The 27,895-nt window shown below is 40.9% G+C and overlaps 1 protein-coding gene across 2 annotated transcripts in view; it reads left to right on the top strand.

Annotated features, from left to right (window-relative positions):
- Positions 1–2,208: 2,208 nt before the first annotated feature.
- The window catches only part of NECTIN3 (nectin cell adhesion molecule 3), a 56,777-nt gene continuing 31,090 nt past the window's right edge, over positions 2,209–27,895 (top strand). The window contains exons 1-2 of one of the 2 annotated variants that reach the window (XM_079317116.1): positions 2,209–2,528; positions 25,363–25,701. In XM_079317116.1, coding sequence (XP_079173242.1) covers positions 2,324–2,528; positions 25,363–25,701 — 544 coding nt within the window. In that variant the 5' untranslated portion in view covers positions 2,209–2,323. The remainder of the gene's footprint in view (positions 2,529–25,362; positions 25,702–27,895) is intronic. The other variant, XM_079317117.1, reaches the window with a different exon arrangement.

The raw sequence follows: 27,895 nt of genomic DNA, 5'->3' as shown, positions 1-27,895 counted from the left end.
GCCTTAAACTCAGTGTAAATGTAATTACGAAATGTAATTTGTTTCGACTGCTAACTATAAAATGGGTTTTATCTATATAGGACTCGTCTATACAGGGAAATGGAATAATTACATCCAATTAAAACATCTACCTGGGATGTTACATCAGCAAAGCCATAGCAGTATAAATTATTTTGCTACAATTATGCTCGTTAGTTTTCCTGGGTAAAAAGGCTCTTATCATAAATAAAAATGGGACTCTAATGATTAATTCAGTATTATATTTATCCAGGTTTATTGGCATGGGGGAATACATTGGTTACCATGGAATCAAAAGGCAGAGTCTAACAGCAGAGTAAAGGACCAGGCATCAGAAGTATCGGCAGAGTGAGAAACTCTCTTTTAAACAAAAAGATTTGCCATATTAGCATGTCTGTGAACCTTTGGGCAGCATCCTGTGTATCACCCGAGCGACCCTACATTCCTACTGCAAATTGGAATGAGAACACTTCTACACTAGCTGAGAATTAGACTGGCAAAATTACATTGATTTCATAAAACTTTGAGTCCTTTCAGTTATGTTGGTTTTCACAGCAAAATGTTGAGGAATGTCCAACATTCATCATAGCCAGCAATTTGCTTGTAGTAACACTTCGCCTGAATTCTGTTTTGTTTCACAGTTACAAATTAATTGGGCCAGTTAATTGGCAAACAGTGTGGCTGCAGACCGAATGAACATACTATTGTGAGCAACTGATAAACTTAGCCATACATATCTTTGAAAGAAACTGCTCTTCATGCCTACTGTCTAAAGAAATCATCAAATATTACATAATTTTGGGGAATATGTGAAGCACGTTTGCCACAGATGTTTCAGCAGCAAGTATGGATGGTATTTATAGCTTTTAAGTATTTTCCTGGAGATTTTGCAAGGATAGTGCATCCGAGATGAAAAGGCACACCTAGACTGTAGAGGCAAGACTCTCAAGCCACTTCTTTTAAGGTTCTGTATTGTGCTGTTGAAAATCTCATCTGGGGATAGATCCATTGACACTGCACCCACAAAACTGACGAAGATGCAGCAAAGAAACTGCACTTCTTTAAAAAGTCACCTTTCGTTTTGTGACCTGGTTACAGACTGCTCTAATTCTGAGACAGCCCATCGCTGGACTCCTGGGACCTTGGGCAAAGGCACCAATTCCCTCTTCGGCCACTCCGCCCTGACAATAGCCGGAGCATCGCTCCGCCCGTGGCTGGGGCGCACCGCTCCCGGACGGGCAGCGCTTCCCGGAGAAAAGTTACGCGCTGTGCCACAGCCAAGAATCCCTGCAGGGGATTGGCGTGACAGAAACGCCGGCTGTCCCCGGACCCCTGCCGGGCTGCTCAGGGCCGTGTTTGGTATTGCTCGGTGAGCCCGGCACAGGGCTCGCTCTGCTCCCGGATGGTTTCAGACCTCCGCGTCCTGCCATCCCTCCCGGCTCGGCACCGCCCGGAGCCGCGCCCCGCGCCCCCCTCGTGGCACCGGCCCCGTCGGGAGGCGCTGCGGCAGCGCTGCCCCTGCCCGGCACGGGGCTCCGCCAAGGGCAGCGAAAGCCACGCCACGACAACGCCGGGAAAGTTTATTGTTGGCAAAACCGCGGGGCACGGGCCGCACGCCCGCGGCCAGCGGCCCCAGCGCGCGGTTCCAGCCCAGCGGCCAGCAGGAACCGTCCCGGGAGCGGCCCCGGCCGGACCTCCCAGCTCCCGGCAGAGAGGGCTGCGGCCGGTCCTCCGCCGGTCCCCGCGCTGCTGGCTGGTCCCCAGCCCGCGGGGCAGCGGCCGCCCCGGCCCGGCGGCGGGTAGCGGGGACCGCACGAGCCTGGGGGGCGGCGGCGCGAGCGGGCTACCGGCTCCCCGTCCGGCCGAGCGCCCCCGGCCGCGCCCGGGTGCGGGCGGGAGGGGCGGGGCGGGACGTACCAACAGCCACCCCGGGGGAGGACGCCGCGACGCCCCCTCCCACCAGCCACCCGCGGCGCTCTCGGTACCGCCGGGAACCCCCCGATGCGCAGGGCGCGTCTGCGGGTCCCACGGAGCGGGGCGAGGCGGGGCGAGGCGACTCGTCCCGGGGCAAGGGGGAGGAGGTGGGGGTCGCGGTGGAGGCTCCTGGCACACGCGTCCCGCCTTCCCCCGGCCCCCCCTCCCTGCGGCGGGTGGTGCGGCCCGCTCGGAGAGGGAGGGAGCGGCGCGCCCCGCCCCGCTCAGTGACACAGGCACCGTGTGGGGAGGCGCCGGCGGCGCGGGCAGCGGGACCGGGCGGGACTGACCGGGCGTCGTAGCGGCGGCGACTGCGAGCCGAGCCCGGAGCATGGCAGGGGCTGGAGCCGCTGCGGAGGCTGCCGCTGGTTTCCCTCCTTCGCCGTCTCCTCCCGCCCGCCGGGAACTTTTCCTAGCGGCTGGTGGCGTTGCCTCCCCCCGGTGGTGGCAGCGGCGGCGGCGGCTGCTGCGTTCGGCGGTGCCTCCCGGGCCGGGGCTGGGGCTGCTGGGTCTGGTTTTCTCTCGTTTCTGCTGCAGTAAGTGGAACTTTTCCCCTTGGCGGACGGGCGAGGGGGCGGGTGGAGGAAGAGGAGGAGAGAAACCCGAGCCCCGGCAGCGCCGGGGGGACGCGGCCGAGTTGAGGGAAACTTTGTGTGGCGGCCGGCGGCGGGGAGGGGCGGTGGGGGCTACCGGCCGCCCTGCGCGGGGGAACCGTGCCGGCCGCGGCCGGGATGGCGGAGGAGGGAGGGATGCGAGGCGGGGTCCGAATCCAACCCCGCACCCACGGACACCCACGGACTCTTTCCCCCGGGAATGTCCGCTGCGGTCCCCGCCGGGAGAGCGGGTGTCCCGGGAGGCTGAGTTTCCCCGGCGGGCGGGCTGGGGTGGCCGCGGCCCGGGTGGGGCAGCAGGGGAAGTTTATTCTCCATGACCGGGGCTTCCCCCGGCGGACGGCAGGTTATCCGCTGTAATTCCCGTCCTGAGCGGCGGGATTTCGCTTGTTTGCGGGAATTCACGGCCGCTTCCCCCCCTTCTCCTTTCGTATCCTGTAGGAAGGACAGCAGGATTTCGGTGTTGCCTGGGGGCAGGAATAGTACGCGCTTTGCCTCCGGCGGTGTGGGCTCGTGTCATTGTTTCCTCTGACCGAGAGTGAAACCCGTGCTGGTTTCGGTCACTCGCTGCTGAGCTGGGACCGTGTGCTCGCTGTGCATCACCCGCATCCTGAGCAGCTGCTGCCGGGCACTGCGCAGCGGGCCCCGCAGGAAAATGCCATCACCGACCCCCCTTCCCCTTCATCTTCCTGTGGGCAACAAACATGAGACGTAGCAGTTGGAAACTAAGCAGGAATTTAGTTACTTAGTTATGTTGTACTGCATGCGGTGTAGTGTCTTTTTTTTTTTTTTTTTTTTTTTTTTTTACAGCAGTGGAAGATGAGAGGGGATAAAAGTAGACTTGGACAAGAGCAAATCGAAAACCCTCATCCTGCCGTTGTATTCCCAATGCAGTAATGAATAGTTGGCAAGGATATTTTATTATAGGAGACGCTGTGTCCCTTCCCTCTTTAATGAAGGAGGAACAAGTTAGAGGAGGTAGTCTCTGGAGGTTCATGTGATAAAAATACCCAGGAACGAGCAAGCCATGCCGCCGTAAAACACTCGTGTAGTATCTGGGAATTGCTTTCTTAGGGAGGGAGTTGAGGCGCTGTAGGATTGTGCCTCGTGCATGTAATAGTCTCCCCCCTCTGGCAATGATGTAGCTCTCAAAAAAGATGATTGTTACTAAGTTTGTAAATATTGAGAAGGCATCACGTTTCAAACTTTGTGGCTTGAAGACTTAGTATGGTTGGCAAACTTTTTTGCACTAGCACTTTTCCTTCCCTCTCTTTGTTCAGGGTTATTTCTGCTCTTCTGCAATTAAAAAAGCAAAGTTGCAGACTTGACATAACCTTGAGAAGCTATTTTTACATCTAAATGTGAAGTTAATAGTAACAATGAAGCTAAGAGCATCCGTGCCTGGTGTCATACAGCGACTCAACCATTTTAGTCTTGATGAGTGTAATTCAGATGTCAGTCTTCCCAGAGTCTTTTTTTATTTTTGCATAAGTGAACTTGACTGATAACACTTCAGAACATCCGCCAGAAGCGGCAATGTTGTGTTGAAATAATTTTGTTCTTGATAATCTCTGGATAAAAGGGAAAACTTTAAAAACTGCTACAGACTTTTGGACTTGGAGATAATCAGCAGGGGAAGAGGTTTTTTGTCAATATCTTAGGGTTTAGTTTTCACCTTGAAATTTCCCACAGTTGTTTTCATTATTTCAGTAACTGCAACATGCGACTGTGAAGGAAAAATATTATTACTGTGGCTCTTAAGAGTGCTCTTAAGTATATTTTGAGCACGTTTACATGTTGATGGAGCCCAAAACTGCTTGTAACTTTTAGTTGCCTTTTGTCCTGCTACTCAGCCAATTCAGGTAATGCTAGCAAAAGGAAGATTTGAAAATGGTACCACAAAAAATCCCAACCCTAGTAGAATAAAATCACTACAAAACCAAATCAATTTTTATCCAGTCATTTTGATTGACTGTTAGAAACAATGATTTTTTTTGATCTGTAACTCCTCAGAGAAATACTGCCAAGAACCTCTCAACACTCACACCAAAAAACTGGAGGGGGAAAGAGAAAATATATCAGTATATGGAATAACAGCAACTTTTCTCTTTTTAAGTAAAAATAGACCTGCTTTAATAAATGTTGCTTATTTTACAAAGGCAAGGCTACTGACTTCAGGTTGTATGTCCAAGTACTTCTTCCACTTCCCAGTCAAACAGTGCACGATGCAATGAAGTGAGCACTAAACTTAGAGGATCAAACTAGAGCAACCTTGAACTAGGGGACATGTATGGAATCCCTAAGAAGCATCATCAGAACCTTTAATCTATAAAATAACTTATTTTGTATTGCAGTGAATATTTTTCAGCTGTGCTGTAAATGAGGACCTGTGTGCTACTAAACAACGAATTCCTCATAATTCCAGTGCCTTGTTAGTTTGCATACAGTGAAAAGTTTTTTGCAAAATTTTTTTTAATGTAAGCATGAATTAAAAATAAGCAGAACCGTGAAGTGAGGTGAATGGAAAGGAAAGATGTACAAGATGCATTTTTCAGGTATTTTGTTGAAGAAATTATTCTTATTTTTTAATTTAATTTGCTGGTTATGTTAAGCATCTCAGACAAAGTATATATATGTCTTCTAAGATTTCAATGATTTTTTTTTTTTCTTAAAGGAACCTGGAGTATAGAACTCCAGACTGGTAGTAGACCTGGAAGGATTGGGTTATAAAGGTGTAGATAATATAAGTGTGCAGTGTACTGTGTACCAGAATAATTTTAGAGAATTTCTAAGTAATTATTGACAAGAACAATCTGATGAGAAACGTTTTTACTAATTTTTCAGGTTAAGTCATGGCAAATCAGAATGTCAAGCAAAGCAGGTTACTGAATTGGGAATGAGAAGGTGTAGTAGACTGATCAGAAGGACAACAAAATATGTTTTTTTTCCTCATTGAATGTTAAATTTTATGTTAATAGTTTAGAAATCTGTGTCTAAATATGTTTGGGTTTTTTTAATGGTATGGAAATAAATGCCCATTTGAACAGGTGTTTAGTGAAGCAATATGACAGCAGTGAAAGAATAGCAAAGGAATAGGAATGCTATAGAAGGCATTTCAAAAGTTGGAATGACACAGTGAACCATGTAGTAGGTTGGGCAGTGTATGAAACTGCTGTGTGAAGAAACAGCAACTGCAAGAACAACTGAAAGGACAGTTTAAATCTAAATTGTTTGACAATTAACAGAAATTTTTTTAAAAGTTGCCAGAAGTTTATCAAGCCTGTACTTGAGGATAACTCCTTGGAATATGAGGTGTGATCTTTTTAAAAGAATTCTTAGATGTTTAATTGTGGTAAGTCTGCCATTTTCAGTGTTACTGGTACACTGTGATCCTTTTGGTATGCAGGAACTTCCATATATATGGAAATGAAGTACAATGTTGTTTGAGTTAGGATCTGAACACTTGGAGTATCTTAAAAGAATTGTGATGATTGCTTAGCCATTTGTGCTACATAGAAGTTGAACAGTTACTTGATTTAAACAGTGTTTCTCTTTTGCTTTCTTAAACAGCTTAATTTTGTGGCATGGAATACCAATACTGTTTGGCAGTGAACAAAAGGTAGCTCTAGCAGGATTTACTTTTTGTGAGATTAGAGAGTCAAGTATCTTGTTTGGAAATATGGTCAAATCTATCTTGTTTTCTTTCTTATGCCTTTTATGTAGTATTGCTGACAGGGTGATACTGAGAAACAAAGAGGCTGTTCTGTAGCAGGTGAAGCAAAAATATGTAACCTTTATAAAGCACCTGCACCTGATTACCCTTCAGGTGCTGGTAGTAGAGCTTTTAATGTAGGCACATTCTGATGCTAATTGCATCTGATGTGAGGAGGTTGGGAGTGTGTTGCTTTAGAAAGCAGTGTGTGGGACTAGTGAGTGAAGCATTTGTGAAGCTCAAAGGAAAAATAAGTTGGAAACTCTAGACTCAAAAGTCTAAATTTTAATTTGTAGAAATAAAATCCAGAGTAAATGAAGTTAAGAGAAAAATAAACCGTGTACACAGAAGATAACCTTGCTAACTCCCAGCTACCTGCATTACTATTGGTAAATGTCCTTTTTTAGTGTTGATTTTGTTATCTGTTGAAGAGCAATAGGCTTTGCATCCAGTGTTGCACCAGCCTGTTGCTGTGGAGGTGGCCTGCCCTGCTGTTGTGTGGCTCAGTTCAGCTGTGTCCAAACTGCTCTCTTTCAGAAGGTATGGCTGCAGGCTGCTTGGATATCACTTCACTTGCAGAGAGTGCTGAGACTGTGAGTGTTGTCTGCTTGCTCTGGAGTCCCTGTGCTCTGGCTCTTAAAGGTGGCTCTGATGACAGATTGCTTTGCTCTAGCACAGTTTGTGTTTGTACTTCTTGTTTCCAGCTTTGAATGTGTCCTCTATTGAATGAGGATTATTGGAACTTTGGCTGGTTGGTTTTTTTTACCCTGATGACTTCTGTTTTGATTGGTATGTAGATTGTTATGCAGAAGTTTCTGTTAAGAATTTTCTAAGGCAACTGATAGTTGGAAGTGAGTGACCAGATTTGCTAAGTGAAAAATAGGTATAGGTGCAATTATTTAATTACTATTACTTTGTTATGGCACATATTCTTGTGTTTTATGGTCATTAGAGGTGGAGGTCTTTGAAGGTACTTTTAACCAAAACTCTTCTGTGTTTCTGTTTTTTGTTTTTGGTAGCGTTAGCCTGTTTAAAATAAGATTTTTGGACAGTACTTATTTAAAGATCAGTTGTATTCAGTGCCTCAGAGTCCATAAGCATCAGAAATGCAGTAATGTATTTTTATTGAGAGGATGGAGATGATGACTTTTTGATTAGGCATGAAATAGGTTGATCAAGCTTTCTTGTTAAAGGTAAAGGGGTCATTAGTATTATTCTTTATTCCTGCTTAGAAAGCAGAAGGATTGCCTGGAAAAGAGTATCATCTGAGTATGAGAAGAAATCACAAAAAAAGCTGAGAAAGAAAAGGTGGGAATGGCTGGATGTGGAAAAATGCAAGGAAATACATGGAAAGCAAATAAAGAGTTACATGTGCAGTAAAGTCTGTGTGAGGGAAAATAATTATTGTGTTTCTGTCTTTTTCATGGGGTGAGATGATGAAGCTGTTGGGTGAAAGCTTGTCTTACTCTGCTGGATGTCCTGGATGGTGGAGGTGTAAAACAGTGCCTTGAAAGGAGGTGTGTATGAGTGAGGCTCCTGAGGGGGCTCATGGGCAATATTTGCATTGATCCTAGAGAAGCTGGCCCATGGTTGCTTATTACACAGCTTAGTACTTAACCTCATGATGAAGAGCTTCAAGGTGCAGCACAACTTCCAACTCATGGTGAAAACACCAAACCAACTTTTTTGTGCTATCCAATACATGAATGCTTCAGAAGTTACTTTTCAGGTAATTAACTTTCAGACTTGGGTCTGTTTCAAATGTGAACCTAAAAACTCGTCTTTCTGTCCATAAGTTAACAATAGAAGAAAATTAGCAGCAGGAATGAAAAAAAAAAAAGCTTCTATTGATGTCCTCTATCCTTTTACCTTGTTTTTTCCAAGTGTATGGGAAGGTAAAGTTTAGCATATTATCAAGGAGGTCACTTTTAGTTTAGGTGATGAAAAGCATTAATGAGCTTCCAGACAATCTCTTTTATCATAGCTGCATTCTTTTGTTCAGTATTTCTGCTTCTTTTCAGTTGTTTTTCAAGTAGTGTACAGGAGTAAAAGCAATTTTAAATTTTAGTAGTGTAAAATTGCATCCCTCTTACTCTCAGTGTGAAGGCTTAGTTGAGTGTAGCTCCTGAGTTGACAGAGATACTAAGATTATCTGCAGCAGTAGACAGCTCTTGCCCATTTCCCTTCCCACATCAGATTTTCATTATCTGGCATTTAAGATAACATTATATGTCTACAGGGATTCATTGTTTTCTCCTTTTCCATTAGTCAGGGTTTGTATAACACGATAGCTCTTAAACTAGTCCTGGGATTAGTTTGTACAGAGCAGAATGTTTTCCAAAAGTGACTGTTGTTGTTTTGAATGCTTGGCAGGTGCTAGTGCTATCAGTGTAATGCAGTGGCACATGCAAAATTTGGAGTCATTCAAATGGCAATCTCCTGCTGAAGGTGAATAAAGACTAGTCAAGCAAGTCTCCATTACAGATGAGTTAAAAAAAAACACCCAATGGAGCTGGCTTGATGAATTGATTGTTTACTTTTGGATTTGTTATTTTTATTAGCCCCTCAATTAGAAGATTACAGATTAGAGTTGGATTTAACTTTTTCTTATTCCTATATTGTGTGGGCATTCTTTGCCCACTTCTTTTGCTTTTTTTACTTGAAATGCCACCTGTGCTGCATGTGGTGTATTAGTATAAGCTGAAAACTAATTATTGCTGGGACAAACATTACCAAAACCAGCCTATTGGATGAAGAGGTGCTGGAGAATGAATATGAAGAAGTTAACATCATGTTCAAGATGGGTAACTTAATTTCTTTTCAGTGTTTATAGTTTGGTAGAAAAATAGTAACTTTAGTCAAGTATGAGTTAAATTACATCAAATACCAAGTAACTTCTGCATAGCAACAGATTAATTTAGGGAGAAAGTCTTCTAACCCATATATTGCTTTGAGATAATTTCTTTCCCCAAATTCCTTTAATTTCTCCAACATTGTCTGTTGGCCCTTGCCACAATGAATAACTGAGTCTGCTGAGGTTGATTACCAACAGTTGGAGAAGGGAATTCTGTTATGCTTAACATAATTTTTTAATATATTTGTAAGGATTGACAATTGCATTGTAAACCCTTTTCTCAGCCCTTCACCAGTGCTGTGGTTCCTGTGTTTTAAACACTTCAATGCACTTTTAATTTCAACAGATAAACTTTCTTGAGACAGAAAGTCATAATGTTATTATGACTTCATTAAAGCACTGTCTCATTTAAAAAGATGCTGTAGTCTAAAGTAATCAGCTATGAGAAATTGATGTTTGTGACCATACTATTAATCACTTTCTGGGAAATTTAAATGTATCCTGTTGAAAGTTTCAATGTGTTACTGGTAGCTGAGGTAGCATGAAATAATCTATCTCTTGTAATTAGCAAGTGTAATATAGCCATTTATCCAGGATAGGGTCTGTAGGAAGAAGCATACTTAGTTCTGTGTAGCTGTTTGAGGTATCAGAGGTAGTTCAGGCTTCTGCATGTGGCTTCTGTGGTCTAGTTCCAATCTTTAAGGTTCCTTTCAACCGAAGCCATTCCATGAATCTATATGGATAACACAACTGTTATGTTCAACAACTGTAAAATAGTAAGGCTCTTTTACTATAACCAGATTATCACAACTGATGTTTCAGTGTTTTCACCTGAATATTTAATAACTTATGCTACCCCCTGATAAATCAGAATGTAATCTGTTGTGGAGAAACAGATTTGTGTAAGCTTCATGGAAAATCTTTAAACAGTTCTACAGAGTGTTCTACCTTACAGAAAGAGATAAGGACTGTGTGACTCTAGAGAACTGTTAGTGAAAGTTCTTTTTGTGGTGACTTTCCAGAGCTACTCTTCAGCTGTGTATTCTGAGTCTCAAGAGACATGCTTTAGGTATAATAAATTGATGTGGCTGCAAATAGGTGAAAACTGAAGTGAATTGAGGACAAGCAGTTATGGTGTTGTCTCCACAATCAGTCTGCTGTGAAAAGAGCTCCTGAATTGATTGCTGTAAGTACATGGGACAAGACACTGGACAAAGGAAGAACAGTGAGTGTTATTAATCTTAAAAGGCTTTTAATAGGACTTCCTAATATTTCCTTGTAGCCAAATTGATGAATATGTTTTGGGAAGTGGATTGTTAGATGGGTGGAAATGTGTGTCCTGCTGAACGCAGATGTTTCTGATCAGCTGTATGGAGTCTGCCTGGAGTCTTGTTGCTGGTGGCACCAGTGCAGGGGCAGTCTGCATTCTGACCTCTCTTTTGGGTTGTAAGGAACTTAAAGCAAGTTTGTGGATACTGTGGATGACTGTGAGGACAAATTCATCTGCTGGAGACTGGGGATAATTGAGTGGGATGTCCACAGGTCAGAAATAAGTATAGGAAACCTTGTGAAAATCAAAAGCAAGTGCCAAGCCAAGTCTCTTGGTGGGGATGACCCCATGCAGCAGCAGAGATGTGGTGCAGACTGGTGACAAGTACCTTTACAGAAAAGAACATTGTGGGACAGTATGTGCCTTTGTGGTGCAAAAGGTGATGAGCACACTGGGCATGGTCAGCCAGTTTGAAAGAAACTATTTGGGCCTCTACTATTTGGGGCTTCTGAGACTGCATCAAAAGTACTGTGCACAGTTTTGTGCTCTCACATGTGAGGTGGGTGCTGACGTGCTTGTGAAAGGCCTCTAAGGTAGGGAGTCAGCACATGATCTACAAAGTGGGCTGGAGAAGTGAGTTTGTTCAGCTTTGAGAAATGTCTGAAGTGGGGCATCCTAATTGCTGCTGGCACTGTGTAATAGGCAGTGAGAGGGAAAATGAAGGAAGACTTTCCTTATGCACAGGGAAAGGATAAGAGGCAGCAGACACAAGCTACAACGATGGAAATCACTATGATGTGTTAGCAGTATGTTTTCCCACACAGAGAATGAAGCACTGAAACAGGTTGTGGGATCTCTGTCCCTGAAAATATTCAGAACCTGACTATGGCATGACCCCTGAGCAATTTGATCTGACTTCAAAGTTGGCCCTGCTTTCAGTTGGGGATGGGATTGGATAACCTCCAGAAGTCCCTTTCAGTCTAAATGAGTCTCATGGTGTGCATGGGCAGGCAGGAGCTAGCATACTATAGTTGCTAGCCCTGGAAGAAAAGTAGTAGTTAAAGTCTTCTATTTAGATTAAAATGTCAAAGTAAAGTCTGAAACAAGTTTTTCCTATAAGTCAATTAGACTGATAAAAACTTCAAAATTGGATCCCATTGTTGCTTCCTAATGTAAGCTATATCTGTTAGAGAATTTGTTAAATAAAGATCCGGGTAGATCTTTTCTGTTATTTCATTAAGTAGCCGATAACACTAATCCCATAATAGCTTAGCAGTAAATTGAGCAGCTATTAAACAGCATTCCCTAGCCTTACTGTCCTGATGCAGTTCCTGGACAAAAAAGGGTTAACTTTCTGGAATGGCCTGCAGTGAGCTGGCCTTAAGAGCTAAAAAAAAGCCAGCAGTGTCAGCAATGCAGGGGGCAGCAGGCATCCCATAACTCTGTAATGTAACTAGTAACTCATCAGATTTTTTTTTTTTTTTTTTTTTTTTTTTTTTTTTTTTTTTTTTTTTTTTTTTGTGGACAGCTGAGATTTGCTGCTCCTGACAAAATAAGTTTGTTTCATATTTCACTGTATGACCACAGTTGTTCAATACTGGCAGATAACACTAAAACTTTACAGGTAATTGAAAATGTGAAGTTAATATTTAGCAGTCCTTCTGAAGTTGTTTGAGACTTTGCAACATTGCCTAGTGCAAAGTACAACTTCTCTTCCTGTAGACCTCAGTTCTGCCCTGTGTAGGTGGTGTGTGGAAAGACAGCATACAAAGAGTGAAGGAGTGGTCTGCTTAAGGCAGTTGGAGCTTTCCTAGGGATTGAAGGTCGTGTTCCTTCTTCTAGGAGGATGTCACACATGCAGCAGTGCTCCTGACCAGTTTTTAATGGCTGCTTTCAGTGTAGGAAGTACAATGCAGGGGACAGGGAGTGCTGTGTGTCTACAACTGTTACTGAATGCTTAGAATTTCAGGTACCACTTACTAATCTCACAGAAAAGCCAAAAGATAAACTCCCCAGAATGCAAAATCCGGATAACAGAGTGTTTATTTAAAGCAATTCAGAAACTTTGCTTGTGCAGAAGCTTTTGGTAGTTACAGGGCCATGTACCCTCATACCACAAAATGCAGTGGGCAGTCTCTGATTCTGTGGTGTCCTTTTCTCCATTTAAAGTTCAAGTGATGTTCAGTTCTGTGTGACTTGAGTTTTTGCTTTATTGTTCCTGTGTAAAAGTAGTATTCTAGTAGAGACAAAGATGTAATACAACAGTATTTTTTCACTTGCCTTTTTCTCCCCAGAATGGCTGAAATGCCCTAGATAGTTGGCTTTGTGGTGTGGATGTTTTTGTTTGTCCTAAGTGATCCCGAGTCAGGAGGCTTGTGCTTAAAACTTCTTGGTTAGGTTGGGAGTTTCATAGACTTTGCTTTTCAGTCTGGCACACCTTTGAATGTCAATAGTTTTGGTTTGTCAAAACCAGCCAGCATTTCTGGTGGTATTTGCCAGAGTTCATTGGGGGTTTTTTTGTTGATTTGTTTTTTTTTAACTGCGTTGTTTATACTGGATGAACTAAGACAAAGGAAAGGAACCTGAGTACCCTGACTTCATTAGCTTCATTCATCTGAACTGAACAGTTCAGAAATCCTCCTTGCCACCCCTACCTTTGAGGAGCTAAAATATGGTGTAGTTCTAGGACATATAGCTTGAATGTGATCATGTTTTTATTAGACCTTATGTCTAATAAAGTTGAACAGTTATTGTAAAATACAGAAATTGACAGTTAATTAACTCTGAGTCAACTTAAGTTTGCCTTGATAATGAATGGAGAGGTGGAGTCTGAGAAGTGCAGTGTAGTATTGGAAGAACAAAGTATATATATGTGGGAAATTACATTACTGAGTAACAAAATAATTAAGTATTGATATAGCACTGCACAAGTCTGTAAATACAGGCACAGAAATATGCTAATTCTTGATTTATATCTTCATTGCTTCTCCTAGCCATCTGGGTTGACTGTCATTTCAGCATGTGTTCTGTGCAGTCTTATAATTAATATGCAGATTCTGGCTGACCATTGCAGCTTTCCTGTGCTGCCTGGTGTAAATACTGTGAAATGCATGAAAGATCAGGTATTAATTTAATTTGACTTCTCTAGTCACTGAACTTCCCCTGAGGAGCAAAGACTGAACCAGGGGCAGGGTCTACTGATGAAGTAAGATGGAGGGTTCTTTCCCAAAAGCATCCCTAGCTTGTCAGGAAGGTTTTAAACTATGCATGTTGAGATGGCCTCTGATTTTTCTCTAATCTGAAAAGGAGCAATCAACAGGTGTCCAAGGGGATACAATGGAAATTGTTTTTATCCCTTGCATTGTGAAGGCAGCACAAACGAGCACAATCACAGATTTAGGATTTCATTGGGATTCCAGCAATGTTGTGGAATACTTGTGTGACTGGAGTCAGGAATTAACTGGATTTGTGCCTTTCAGAAAAGGCAGGCTGGCAAGGTGGAAGAGTGTCTAGAATGCTTGGAGCTCGACTGGTATGGCTAAACAGAGAGCTGGAATTCAGAAAAAGGAGAGTTCATGAACTTTGGAAGAAGGGGCAGGCAACTCAGGAGGACTACAAGAATGTGGTGTTTGCAGATGGAAAATTAAGAGCCAAAGCCCACCTGGAACTTTATCTTGCTACTGCTGTAAAAGAAAGTAATTATTTTTTGAATACACAAGCAACAAAAGAAGGGCTAAGGAAAATCCCAATCCTTTATTGAATGTGGGGTGAAGCAGTGACAAAGGGTGAGGTACCTAATGAGTTTTTTGCCTCAGTGTTTAATGTTGTTCTCTGGGTACCCTCTTAGCTTGGAAAACAGGGATAGGGAGCAGGATGAAGCCCCCATAATCCAAGGATGAATGGTAGGTGACCTGCTGTGCTACTTGGACACACACAAATCTATGGGGCCAGATGACATCCACCCAAGACTACTGAGAAAGCTGTCAGAAGGGCTCATCAAACTACTTGGAATCATTTACCAGCAGTCCTGGTCCTAGTTCACTGGAAGTTAGCAAATGTGATGTCCAGCTACAAGAAGCGCTGGAAGGAGGATCGTGTGGATTACAAACCTCTCAGCCTGACCTCAGTGCCAGGGAAGGTTATGGAGCAGATCATCCTGAGTGCCATCACCCAGCACCTGTAGATGTGGCACTTAGGGACAGAGTTTAGTGGTGGGCTTGGCAGTCTTAGCTTAATGGTTGGACTCAGTGATCTTAAAGGTCTTTTCCAGCCTAAACAGTTCTGTGATTTTTAAGTCCTGCATCTGGACTGCATTCAATAGGATAGGCTGTGGTCCAAGGGGCTGGAAGGCAGCTTGGCAGGCACAGGTGTTGAGCCCTGGTGAACAACAAATTGAGCAGCATCAGCAGTTTGTCCTCACAGCAAGGAAAGGAGACTTCATCCTGGGCTCTGCTAAGCATGACAGCAGATGGAGGGAAGGGATCCTTTACCTCTCTTTGTCACTGGAGCACTGTGTCTGATTTGTGGTTTAGGGTACCAGGGGTACACTGAGCTACCAGAGCAAGCCCAGAAATGGGTCACTGTGTTGGCTGGAGCACGGGGTGTGCAAGCAGAGGCAGCACGAGCTGGACCTGATCAGCCTGGAGAAGGGAAAGCTGCAGGAAAGGAACCCTTATTTGCTGCCTGAGGAGAACATATCAAGAACATAGATCAGTGCTTTCTTCAGAGGTGCCCCACACAAGGGAATCCAAACAAGCTGGAGTATGGGAAGTCCTGAGCCTATAAAGAAGTAAAACTCTGTGAGGGAGAGGGTGTCCAAAATACTTGAATCAATGTCCTGTGGTGATATTCCAAACTTGACTGGATGGATCTTCAAGCAGTCTGATATAACTGGACCTACTTTGAGCAGGACTGAGTGGCCTCTTGAGGTCACTTGCCTCTTTACCTACATGAAATCATTATTCTCTACATCAATATTATGTCTTGTTTGACTTTGCCAATGATAAATGCATTATGAAGAAATCAGTGTCTAGGAGTTCACTTGTGTTTGTAGTAATTGCTAGGTGACCTGGTTGGAAACAATCACTATAGCTTGCATCACTTTTTGACATGATCTGTTGAACAGGAGATAAGACAGGATTTCTGTGGAATTTTTGGTTGGTTGGGTTTTTCCCTCCTCTCTACAGGATGGTACTGATGAATAGCGATTCCTGTGACTTGAGTCTGAATGCTTCAATCTGACAAATAAAGTCAGAGTGATTAAGTCAAGAATATATTAATAATGCTCATAATTTATACTCTGGGATAGACATGAGCTTTTTTGGTAATCTAGCAAGATGCACATTATAGTTACACTTGTGGTTAGGATGGCAGCTTATATAAATACTGTGTAGCAAAAAAGTGACTTGCTTCTTTATAATGAAAGAGAACAAGCAGCAGTGACAAAATCCTATGCTGAGCACTGTATTATATTTTTGGGTTCTGATTGAGTTGCCTTGTTTTTTTCCTGTTAGTCTGTGAAATGGCAAGTTTATTATATGGTAGCATTGAAACAACAGCCATTTAACTTGGAAGGAAAGCTGGTTTTTTGGGCTGGGTTGGCATCAGGAGCACCAACCCATGTTTTTGCAAGTTTGTGGCTCAGTGGAACAGAATATGCTGCTGTGTCATTGGTAACTTCCACAGTCTGAAATGAAGCAGAAGTGATGGGCAGTAACTCATCAGACTTCTGTGATATGTAGTGCTCAACTCCTCACCCACAATTTTTCTTCCCCTCAAAAAAACCACCAAGAAAACCCGAAGGTGGATATTATAATTGCATTAAATTGCTTTTCTAAATAAGGAATGGCAAGGTTTGGAGTCTGGAAGGAAGTGGCAGGGCAGTTATCTGACCAGACCACTTAGCAGTCACCATGGTCTGGAAGAATTCATGTGTTGGAAGCTATAGTTGTAGGTGGTGCTAGAGAATAGTAGTATCTTGTCCATTGCATTTCTTGGAGTATGGGGTGCCCTAATTATATATAGCTACTAGTTACTGATAGCTAATTGGGATAAAAAGGAGTTACAGAGTTTTGAAGTTTTTAAGAAACTGAGGGATTGAATAGTTAAGCAAGCTGAAGTGTAGATAGTTGTTCAGAGATAGCCATGAACATCCTTTGTGGAGGAGAGTATTGAGCTTTATATGCATGAATTATTATAAATATGTATTTGTATAATTGCAAAGAAGGCCTTGAGTCTGCGATGGCCATTTCTGTGAGCTTTGCCAGAGGTCTGGTTTGAAGGAGCAAGGTCTGAACTAGGCAGTGCACTGTTGGAAAGCATGTCCTTTATCATGTTGTATTGGCATCCTCTTTAAACTTGAAGTGTAGTAATTTCTTAGCTCTGAAGAGTTTGCTAAAATTGAAGCCTTTTAAGAATAAACTGATGTCCAGGAGTGTCAATTTTTGTGTAATATGCAACATCCTGTATCATGAGAGACAGTTTATATATAGAAGTCAGAAAAGCTGGAGCACTAGCTGACTGAAACTACATGATTAGGTGTTCCTATATATCTCATGAGCGGAATTTCTCTCATCACCTTAAACTCACAGCCCTGAAAATAAGTGAAGAGATTGAGCTTTTAAAATAAATTATAAAGTGAGAAACATTAGAATTATGTCTAAGTGCAAGGTTATTACTCAGCTTATTATTGAACATGCTCAGAATGAGTTACTTTTCTCAAAGCTGAAAGTTGTCATTTGTCCCAAATCTTACTTGTTGCTGAGAATAAGACTTTGTAAGGAGTGATTTGAGGATGCCACAGTGACTCAGATGGGGACAAGCTAAGGCTAACCAAGATTTCATGGAGAGTTAAATATACAACTTTGAAGAGTTACAAGCTTTTGACAAAGCACATGACAAAGGATGAATCTGCTTGTCGATCAGAATAAAAAAAGTCCTGGAGTAGACTGGTCACCTGCTGGGAGCTGGCTGTATGTCTGATCAAGAAAAGAACCTTTACTGAAAGAAGTTACTAAAGGATACAATTAGAAGGAAATGAGAAATACATTCAATAAGAAAGTAGCTATTTATTTTAACAAGTTGCTATAGTCAAGTTAAACCAAAGGCAAGCTGACCTGAGGATGAAAAAAGTATCTGAAAGTGCTCTAAGTATGTGTTAGCTGAAAACGCTGGTGCTCTGTTTCATAATATATTTCAAGTTCTACTTACTGAGCACTGAAAATGAAATGGATTTGCCATTCTAGATATGGTCAGTGTTAATTTCTATTTTGTGTTTTTCTTATTTCCTTCATGTATAACTGGGTTTGTTTCTTGATTTGCAAAGCAAGTGGAGGATAGTCTTAAACATAGTTGAAGAAACAGCATTTTTCTAGGAAGAGGTCTGGAAATGAGACTTGTAAAAGCAGTGTATTCTGAAGTCTTCTCACAGCAGTGAGGTCTGGGTGAGCCAAATGATCATGCTAGAGCAAGTGGTATAAGTGTATTGGATGGAATGTTGCAAGTAAGTTCCTGAAATGAGAACTTGTCATTAAGTCCTTCAGCATGCGTGTCACACTGGCTAACAAGAATTTTAAGGAAGATTAGATTATTACTTTACTAAAAGTGTCTGTTAATCTTACTATAGCAAAGCCAATAAAATCCTTGATCATGTGCAGGATCAGTTTAGGTTAATTTGGGAGTTTTTTAAAATTCCTAAATATCATACCTTTCTAACAGGTGTGGAAGTTTGTCATATTGGCTAGGGTGTTCGTTTGAGGAAGTCATGTTCTGTAGCATCAAAGGTTATTTTTATTTCAGTGGGCATCGTTGCTTGTTTTTTGGCTTCTGTTATTGTTTGGAGTTTTTTGTTGGGTTTTTTTGGTTTTTTTTACTGCTTACTGGTTTATCTCCTCCCTAATCTTTGCAGGCATTCTCTTTTTGCAGTGTAAGTACTTTCAGACCTTTATTGATTGGGTTACCTTTCATGAGAATACTTAAGAGTTCTTCCAGTCCTTTCTTGTGGGCCATGTTTTCTAGGCCTTTGAGCACACTTCACTTTCAGACTCTCTAGATGGCTAATATATGATGTGTGCTGTTCAAGCTGAAAAATTCCAGATGGAGCCTCACTGATGCTGGCTAGAGTATGTACTTCTATATTAGCATATTCTATAGTGTCACTTCCAGTTCTTGAAATGTAATCGCCATACACTTGCTGTGGCTTTCAGAACACTCTTTGCTCTCTAACCATTTTTTTTTTTTAACATCCTCGATGTGCTACTTCAACCTGCTCCTGCTGGCTGCTAGTCTAATTTGGACCCACTGCAGCTTGAAGGTATTTTTCTGCCTGACTGGGAAAGGTTTGTTAAGTGTAACTTCACTTGTTTCCCTGTGTATATTGCATTAGTCATCAGCCCCACCAAAATTCAGATGTGCAACTCTCCTTCTGACCTCCAGTATTCAGCAGAATATTTTGCTAATGTGTTTAAACTAGATGCCACATAGAAGGACTTCAACCTTTCCCACCAGGTCAGTTTGTCAGAACTATTGACTCATCTTCAGTGTTTCAAAAGATTTCTAAGATCATCTGGAACTCTTTAACAAACTTTCCAGTAAGAGGTTTGAGTTACATTACAGACTGCTTTTTTCAATCTCTTCTGCCTATTACTCTGATAGTCAAGAGTTTGAATTTATTTTAATGGGAGTGTGAAGCATTTTGTGGTGATAGGCAGTAGTGGTGTGTATATGGAAAACATTTGAACTACCTGTTTACACTTACTACTGTTTTTTTTTTTTTTGAGAGAATGGGACTTTAAATGAGATGTTCTCTTCCATTCCTGCTTTTGAGCCTGGTGCATTTATTGGAAAAAGAGTACCTCATTGTCCTTATTGCCTTTTAAAGGAGGTGGCATTGGAAGATTTGGTGGAACAGAGTTGGAAATACTCATTACAGAAGAACTTCCCTCTGCCTCATGGCATGCCTTACTTATTAGTTCAGCGTATTTTATAAACATCTGAAAGTTTGGTGTCGGGATAAACATGTGTCTTAATTTGCTATGTGTTAATATGTACAAAAGATTATAATGTAAGAACATGTAAAATGGACATTGGTGTTAATATGGTCTAAGTCAAAATTGTGGGTAACAGCCATGTCTGGCTTCAAGGGCAGAGCTTTTCTGAAGCTTCAACTCCTGTCTTTGAGTTGGGCTCAAGCTAACTCTGAGTGACTACTTTTTATTTGACTTTTTGTTGAATTGGAGTAAAGTGTCACTTTGAAATCAGTTTCTTTGCTTTCCGTGTTGTAAATGTCAGTCTTGTAGATAATTGTTTATTGTGGACCTGAAGAGATTTGCATACTTTGTCATCTTTGACTCCATTCTACTGGGTTCTTTGTCCAGTATTGCATTACCTGGCCTTTTAACAGGCAGTGTGAGTCCTCTCTGGGCTCTGGATGCTATCTTATGCATGGTAGCTGTAGCCTTTCAGCAATTATTTCTAATCCTTGCTCCCTCTATGTAGATACACATGTTGATTCAGCAACTAGAGGGGGATAACTGACAGCCTCTTCTATCAGCTGTGGGGAATGAAGGAGCAGAGTAACACAAGCCTCCTGGCTGAATGGTATGGTATCTTGTCAGCTGTACCCTTAGGAGCAGCCAGATGGAGGCTCAGAGTGTTTCAGAATTCAGCAGAACATCCTGTGATAGCACTTAACTGAGAATCCGTCTGGAGCTTGATGTTAGTAAAACCCTTCAGCAGCAGCTAACTTTTGAGACAGCACTGAAATTGAGACTGACCTCTTCAGGCAGTTCTCCTTGCTAGTTCTATGATTTTTAGGTTGCTTGGAAGATGCAACTTTGCAACTTCAGTTTGTAATTTTCAACCAGAAGTTATGTTCCCCTTTCCATGGGTTTTGTAAGAAGTCAGACTATAGTCACCTAGAGGAGAGCTGCCCTTGCAATAAACCAAGTCAAGACTGGAACCTGGTTTTGGGCCATTTGCAGATGTAGAAAGTTAGCACTCAAGAAACTAATAGAACCATTTCCAAGTGGTGGATTTGCATGAGCTATATCATAATGTTTTTAGTTTCCTGTTGGTATTAGGTAAAGTTTACGTCTGATTTAAAAGATAGAATCCCTTGAACTTCAGTAAAATGAAAAAGCAATCTGAGAGAGCCTGAGAATTTCAGTAGTCTTGGCTTCAGAGTATGGAATTGCTATGCCTCATTTCACCAAAACCTTTTACATTCTGGTAGGCTTTTGTATGCCTATTATATTGTGTGTTAAACACTGAACATGGTTTTAAGTTTTGCTCCCTGAGATGGAAGTAATGCATCCCTGTTTTCTTCCTTAAAAAATTAGGGCAAGCACTGTACAAAATAAAAGGGAACTTGAGCTGAGTACTGTAAATGCAGTTCTTATAGAAGCTAATCTCATGCTGTTCCTGATTCCCAGCTCACTTGCCCCCAAAAAACTGATTGACGCTCCACTTCAAGCAAGGATTTGACAAAGCAGATTCTTAGGTGAAAGTAACACTAGGTTATAACACTATCTCTTTGATGTATGTGCAGTTTTTTCCTAATTACTTGCTTAGCACTTCTAATTGGAAGCTAGTGTTGAGGCATTTTGTACTATTTAATCTTGAATCTCTTCCATTCCTTGGTTCTGATCTTTTTTTGACACAGTAATTTGATCGTGCCCTGGTGCTCAGGAGACACACTGACTTGTTCCCAGTCATTTAAACATATATTTTTATAAAGCCTCAAGTTGAGGTTTCAGCTTGTATTCTGCAGTATCTTCAAGTGATTTGCTTTTCTAGCTAAACAGATCTGAAAATGCCTCTACATTTGTGGAGCTGTGCTCATTGCCTGTCTTGAGTTGCCACTTGGGATTGACTGAGCTAATTCAGAAGGTTAAACTAGGAAGAAAACAAGTGAGTTTTTGTAGGTAGGGGTCTTTTAGTACCTGGTGAGTGCTGACACAGGAGGAGGAGGACTGCAAGAATAAGCTTTCTATTGTCAGCTGAAATTAAACTGGCCAAACAATAATGACCTTGAGTGTTCCATTGGAAGTTCTGCTGGTGCAGCAACTTGCTGTCAGCGAAATGGGATGTTCTTGTTGTTTTGCTCCATTCTTGATTGGAACTCTTCTGAGTTCCCTGCCACTAGTGTGTGCTAAGGCCACTTATACCCATGTGCTGAATAACTTGCTGATAGAGGGGAAAAAATTGTTTTATGCTCTTCTGTAGTTTGCCTTTCTCTTGTGGAAATTGTTGGCAGGTTGTAGGAAATCGTTGGCTAGAAAGTGTCAGTATGGTCACCCTGTCTTGCCAGAAGTGTGCTGTTAAGTGGGTAACAAAATGCATTGCTTTTATAATTAGACTTGTGCATGGCTGCTTCATATAGAAAATCTAAATGTGCTGTTTATTGCAACAAATAACAAGCCTGTAAATGTGGAAAGCATTGTCATTCCATAGCATGATTACTTAGTTGTGTTAAGAAGATTGTCATATAATTCCTCAGTATCTTTTTTTTTTCAGTTAATAGTAAAACTTAATTCAGAATTGATGTTGAACAGGTTGTTATTATGGTCAATATTTGATACCACCTAATTCTGTGGCTTTTAATGTTGCAAGTGAGCTTTAGGGATATTTTTGTTTTGTTTAGAGTAAACTTTGTCAAGTTACATGAGTAGAGTCAGTGCCTACTGTTTCAGGTAAGATTCTTGTCTTTATTGCCAAGCATGACATTGGATCACTGTGATCAAAAATCAGTTAGTGCATAGGGACTTAACTGAAACTGAGTCATGTTAAAGTGCTTGAGATGGCAATCTCATCAGGCTGCATGTGAAACAGTACAGGACAGTATTTCAAGGGAGCAAAAAGGAAAGGGAAGGCAGATCTGTAAAAACTTGAACAAATATAAAGAAAAAAGGAAGAAAACCTCATCATGTGTTTACCTTGAAGTTGAAAAATAACTTAATTGCTAATGAAGTACAAAGCTTATCCATAAGGTTTGTTGAGCATGACAGACTTCAGTATTGTGAATGTGAAGCAGAAAAGGTCAGATTTCAAGAGGAGGAGAGTTAGGCCTCATTAAAACAATAAGTGTATGTCCTATGTGCCAGTACTTTGGATCAGTTAAGGACCTGAATAGTGAGCTCTTGTAGTGTCTTGTTCTTCAGAACCTTGTGCTTTGTGAGCCTCTAAATGTGTTTTTAGAGGAGACAGCTCCTTATTCAGTGTAATCTGTGAGCAGAATACTGACTCTGGTGGAAGGCTTCATTTCAAAGGAAATACCTTAAGAGTCTGAGTCCTCAATATCTGTATGGTTTGAACTATTAGCTTGATTGCTCTGCAACTACAGCTAGTTAAATAGTAACTGGATGGAGATTAAAACAAGAGATACTGTTCCAAATTAAATACATAGCATTGGTACTTCAGATTTAAACCATTTCTAGTACTTTAAAGACTTTGGAGTCTATGTACTGCTGTGTGAGCTGCATGTAAGTTAAATAATGCAAGTTGATAAGTTGATTTTTTTTTTTTGTCATCTTTGGAGTCTGAACATGTATCAGATGTGATAAATGTAAAAATGTTAAATTTGGAGTAGTGATGTATTAGCTCTATCTCCCTTACTGAAGAAGGTGAAGGAGAAAGATCTAACTAATCAACATTCTATAGCTGCAAGTGTGTTTATGTCTATAAATATATATGGGTCCTGCTCAGTTCAGTCTGTAAATCTTGAAAATAACAGCAATGAAAAAGTTTGACTTCTGAAAATATTAATGTAATTCATGTGAGAACACCTGAATTGGTGGGAAAATGGTTGAGTATTGACTTTTTTAAAGTACAATGGCCATCTTTAGTAGCTAAAGCCTCCAATTATTGGGAATAGAGTTGTCAAAAAACATAAAAGAAAGCAAAAGAGCTCATGTGTTCAGTTAATTGGAATGTTTTTTCAGTTGTTTGTTATCTTCCTCAGAAGTCTGAGCAGTTTTTGTAAGTTCATTTGTGGGACTTTTCTGTACTGTGTTGCTTGGGATTATATACAGCTAATCCCTATGTTAAAAGTTTAATATAGGTTAAGATTCAGCAGATTAAACTGTTGCAAAAAGCTGATTCCTGAATAAGTGTGTTTTTCTTTGTTTGAATTACATTACAGAAATGTATATCCTATGCATTCTGAAATGCATTTCACGAATGTAACTTGTGAGCCTTATAAATAAGGTAGAAAGCAATAGTCAAATACTTTTTAAGGAATTTTCCACCTTATGTTTAAATGTATCAATGGCAAGTCTCAAAGGAGATGAAGTTTGGGCAGAACTCTGCATGCTGGTTTGTAAATAGTTGCCCTCTTTCCAGTGTCCATCACAATAATGTGTTAGATAAAAGGCATGAGGAGAATAGACAGAATGTTCTTGCACTACTTGCCATGGCAGATATTCTCTATATGAAACATGGTATGGTTTTCTTTTTACTTTTCTTGGTTTTTTTTTGTCCCCTCAACAGCCCCACTTAGTGACCAATGTATCAACAATATTGGTCTAAATTTCTGCCTTAGTTTGACTTATTTGTGTAACTTCAGATGTTCATACTATTGATGTTAGTCAGTAGTTTTGTACTGAAGAGATCCATAGCTAAATCACGTTTTTGGGTGACTTCATTGACTCGGAAATGGTTTGAACAATGAAAAATCAATTGATGGGAAGCAGAAAGCTTTTAACAATGGACTTGTAGATTAAGGCATATAAAGACTTCTTTCCTGAACACATGGCTTGTCTTGAACTTGCTTGGTGAAAAGGCAGCTCATGTCTCAAGTTGGATGACTTCTTCATGTTTACAAGAATAAGGCTAATAAAATTTATACTTTTGCTTCATTGGTGTACTTCCTCAGTAACAGCTTAAGTACTGATTTGGTATCTGAAGAGAGAATCAGAGCATTTGAAATAGCTCTGTTAGAAACTGAGCACAGGAAGAAATACATTGTGGACTAAGACTTTGGTTCCTTTTCATCAGGATAGTTTCCTCTGAGAGAATTAATTAGTGAAGTTGCTGGAGCATCTGTTTGGCAAAAGAAATTGTCAACCTGTGGTATATTGAACTGTTTTGTCCTAATGGATTTCCTTTTTTGAAAGGAGGGTGGTGTAAAATGCTTTACTCAGAATGTAGTTGCTACTGTGGAAGGCATTTTAGGTATTAAATGTTGAAAATACACTGAATCCTAAGCAAGTATTGACTGTGCCTACTCTTGCATATTTACTGTCTGAGAGATCTTGTGTGAAGACACCCCACTACACTGAAGCAGAGAGATTGCATATATATGATGGTAAATATCTTCGTTAGGAAGTGGGGTGGGAAAGTTCAAGTTGAGGTCTGAGTGACTGTCACTGTAAATGTGGAGTGCTTTGTGGGATTTTTTTATAGGGGCTTTTGTGTTTGCTTTTTAATTGTTGCTTTGTTTAAGTATTTACTGGTATGATAAGGGCTAGAGGTTTCATTACTCCTAATAAATGATATGACTTAATATTTTGTTTAAGGAGAAACATGTAAGTGCAGTGACTTAACTCAAGTTTTTGCTTGATGCTCTGTATTGCTCAAAAGTACCATGTCTTGGTTTTTTTCTGGTAAATCTGAATTCACTAAATGTTCATATCTAGTTAAATTCCCAAAAGGCTGTTATACTAGTTACACAATTGTCAGGTCATTTTTGTGTGACATTGTGTGTTAGTGGTAGTATTCTCTGAAAAATAATTAATCTGTGCCTAGATTTGATGTTGTTTGAAATGTGTTTCTGTAGTATTTCCACACTGTTGAGAATCAGTTATTCAGGAAAAAAAAAATAGGAATTCTCTTCTGAAAAGATAAGCTAATTGTGGAAGAAGGCTTACTGTGAAAACCAAGTGGCATAACTTTCTTGTGTAGCCACTAACAATTGCTTTGTTTTCAGGTGCCTTAGCTGGACCAGTTGTTGATCCACATGTGACAGCAGTTTGGGGGAAGAAGGTTGCACTGAGATGCGTAATTGATGTAAACGAAACAATAACACAAGTTTCTTGGGAGAAGATATATGGTAAAAGTTCACAGACTATTGCTGTTCATCACCCTGAATATGGAATATCTGTTCAAGGAGAATACCAAGGAAGAGTGGCATTTAAAAACTACTCACTTACTGATGCAACAATCATCTTAAAAAATGTAAGCTTTTCTGATGCAGGAGAATATGTTTGCAAGGCAGTTACATTCCCACTTGGAAATACACAGTCGTCAACAACTGTAACAGTCTTAGGTAAGTCAACTTCTTTTTGAAAGGAAACTTCTGCAAACTTACTAGTAAGTTGTATTTTACCATTTAACCCAAAGAAAATGCAAAATATGTATGTGCTGGTCTCTCATTACAGGTGTGCCGCTTTTAGTAATGTCATAGAGGAGACTTCTTTTGGGTCTTGCTTCTTTAGAACTTTTTATTTTACTGTCTAGTTATTAAAAATAAATAACCAGTTTCTATGTGGGCATTTTGCTAAAGCAAACATTCAGTTTGTATTCACACAGTGTTTTAGAGCTTTGACAGACAATGCTGATACCAGGGACTTGTGTGTGTGCTGGGAAGCTGCTGAGCTTGGCTTTAGCCACTGCCTTGGCTGAATTTCCTCAGTACTGAGGTGTCACTGGTCTTCAGAAAAAGCAGGTATTTCTAAACCCTGTTGATTACTGGCTGTCTCAGTGAAAGAGTCCATCAACTGTAATGAGGTTAGAGAGTTCCCAGGGAGGGTTGATGCCCCATGTCTGGAAACAGTCAGATGGGACTCTGAGCAACCTGGCATAGTTGATGACATCCCTGCTTATTGCAAGGGCATTGGACTGGATGACCTTCAAAAGTCCCTTCCAAAGCAATTTTAATGATTTTATAAGTGTGCTGATAATATATGATAATTTCATATAGCTGCTTGGGTCTGGTGATGCAAACTGTTCTTTGAACAGTGTAAATGTAAAGCAAAACTATCTAGATGACTGCTGGGAGTTGTGGGAAGTAAGAGTCAATTTGAGTTCTTGACTGTTTGTGGGTAGTCATAATGCTTTTATAGACTTGGGAGTTTGTTTATACTAATTTTGTCCTCTTGAGGGCTGAGTATTGTTGTCATAAGGAACTAGTGCTGAAGTGCAAGTAACTCAGGGGTTACACTGCAGTGTGAGGTAAAATGATTACCCTGAAACTTGAAAGCCTGTTATTAACTTGCCCTCTCTTTACAATAGTATTCCTCTTGTACTACTGTGCTTCTGTATATTCTGCCAGGAGTCAAATGAGACTTTCTGTAGCTGAGACAGTCATCTGAGCACAGACTGTCGTCAGTGACAATTTCTGTAAGCAGATGTGCTTGTTAGAATCATCTCTTAATCTTTTACACCAGCTTTTCTTAGTAGTAGAATACTCAATGGGATTAATCAAATGGCTGTAGCACAGTATGTAAACTGGTTTTCACCACAAGGGGGGGCAAAATAAATGCATCAAAGCATATGGCTTAATCCAATTTGAAACCAGTAACTTGACCAAAATTCTGTGGTGATGCACAAAGCATGTGGTCTTAGGGCTGTCTTTTTTGCCTGACTTCCATCTCTACCGCAAGTGGTTATGTCTGTGGTTATTGTAGCAGTCTTTTGACTTCAGGTTTCAATTATTGTTCATTAGCAATAAGCAGTGGGAAGTTCTTTCTACCTCCCCTCACCTTTTCTAGGCAGTTCCTCTTTCTAAGATTGTTTCGGTTTTTTCAGCATTAGTAATTGTGTCCATTTTGCACTCATAATATCAGGAGGAACTTGGGAATGTATGTCCCATGTGCTTATTATTTTATGTTTGAAAGAGTAGAAGGACCACAACTTGTTTCATTAGATACACATTATGAAAAATTGCACTTAAAATAGAGAAGTATTAGTCAGGCATGCAGTGGTTCTGATCATTACTTTTTTCTTCATTGGTGTAGATGGTTGCCAATTGTTTTAAGTTTCTCAGGACTTGGTATCAACCTCTAAATGGCAAAATCCAGCTGTTATTTGCAAAGATGCCTTTCCATCCTAGTTACCAGCAGCTTAATTTTGCATGGACCACTAGGTAGCCAGCTCTCTGTTAGACTGAAGTTATTTGGCCTTAGCAGTGGATTTTCTGTTCTTCTAGAAACTTTTTGCTAAACTGACTTTTAGGCTTAAACTTAAAATACTGGGGTAGTAGTAATTTTCAGAATATGCTTGTAAATTAATAACTTTTGAACTTTGCTGGCCTGAACTCATCAGAAGCTCATCAGAATCTTAAGGCATGCAATAGCTATGATTTAAATCTTGATGTAACTTAAAATCACCTGCAATGATGTATTGACTGCATTTTCCCATTGGTCTAAAAAACTCTCCCTTAAGTAAGGAAAAAAGTTCCTGTCCTAAAACTGAGGCTGTTTCCAGTTGAAGCAGGATTGCCTTTTTTCCTAGTCCCTGTC

Source organism: Erithacus rubecula, assembly GCF_903797595.1.
Source record: "Erithacus rubecula genome assembly, chromosome: 1".
In the NCBI taxonomy this organism is placed as follows: domain Eukaryota; kingdom Metazoa; phylum Chordata; class Aves; order Passeriformes; family Muscicapidae; genus Erithacus; species Erithacus rubecula.
This window is presented reverse-complemented; position numbering and strand designations above follow the sequence as displayed.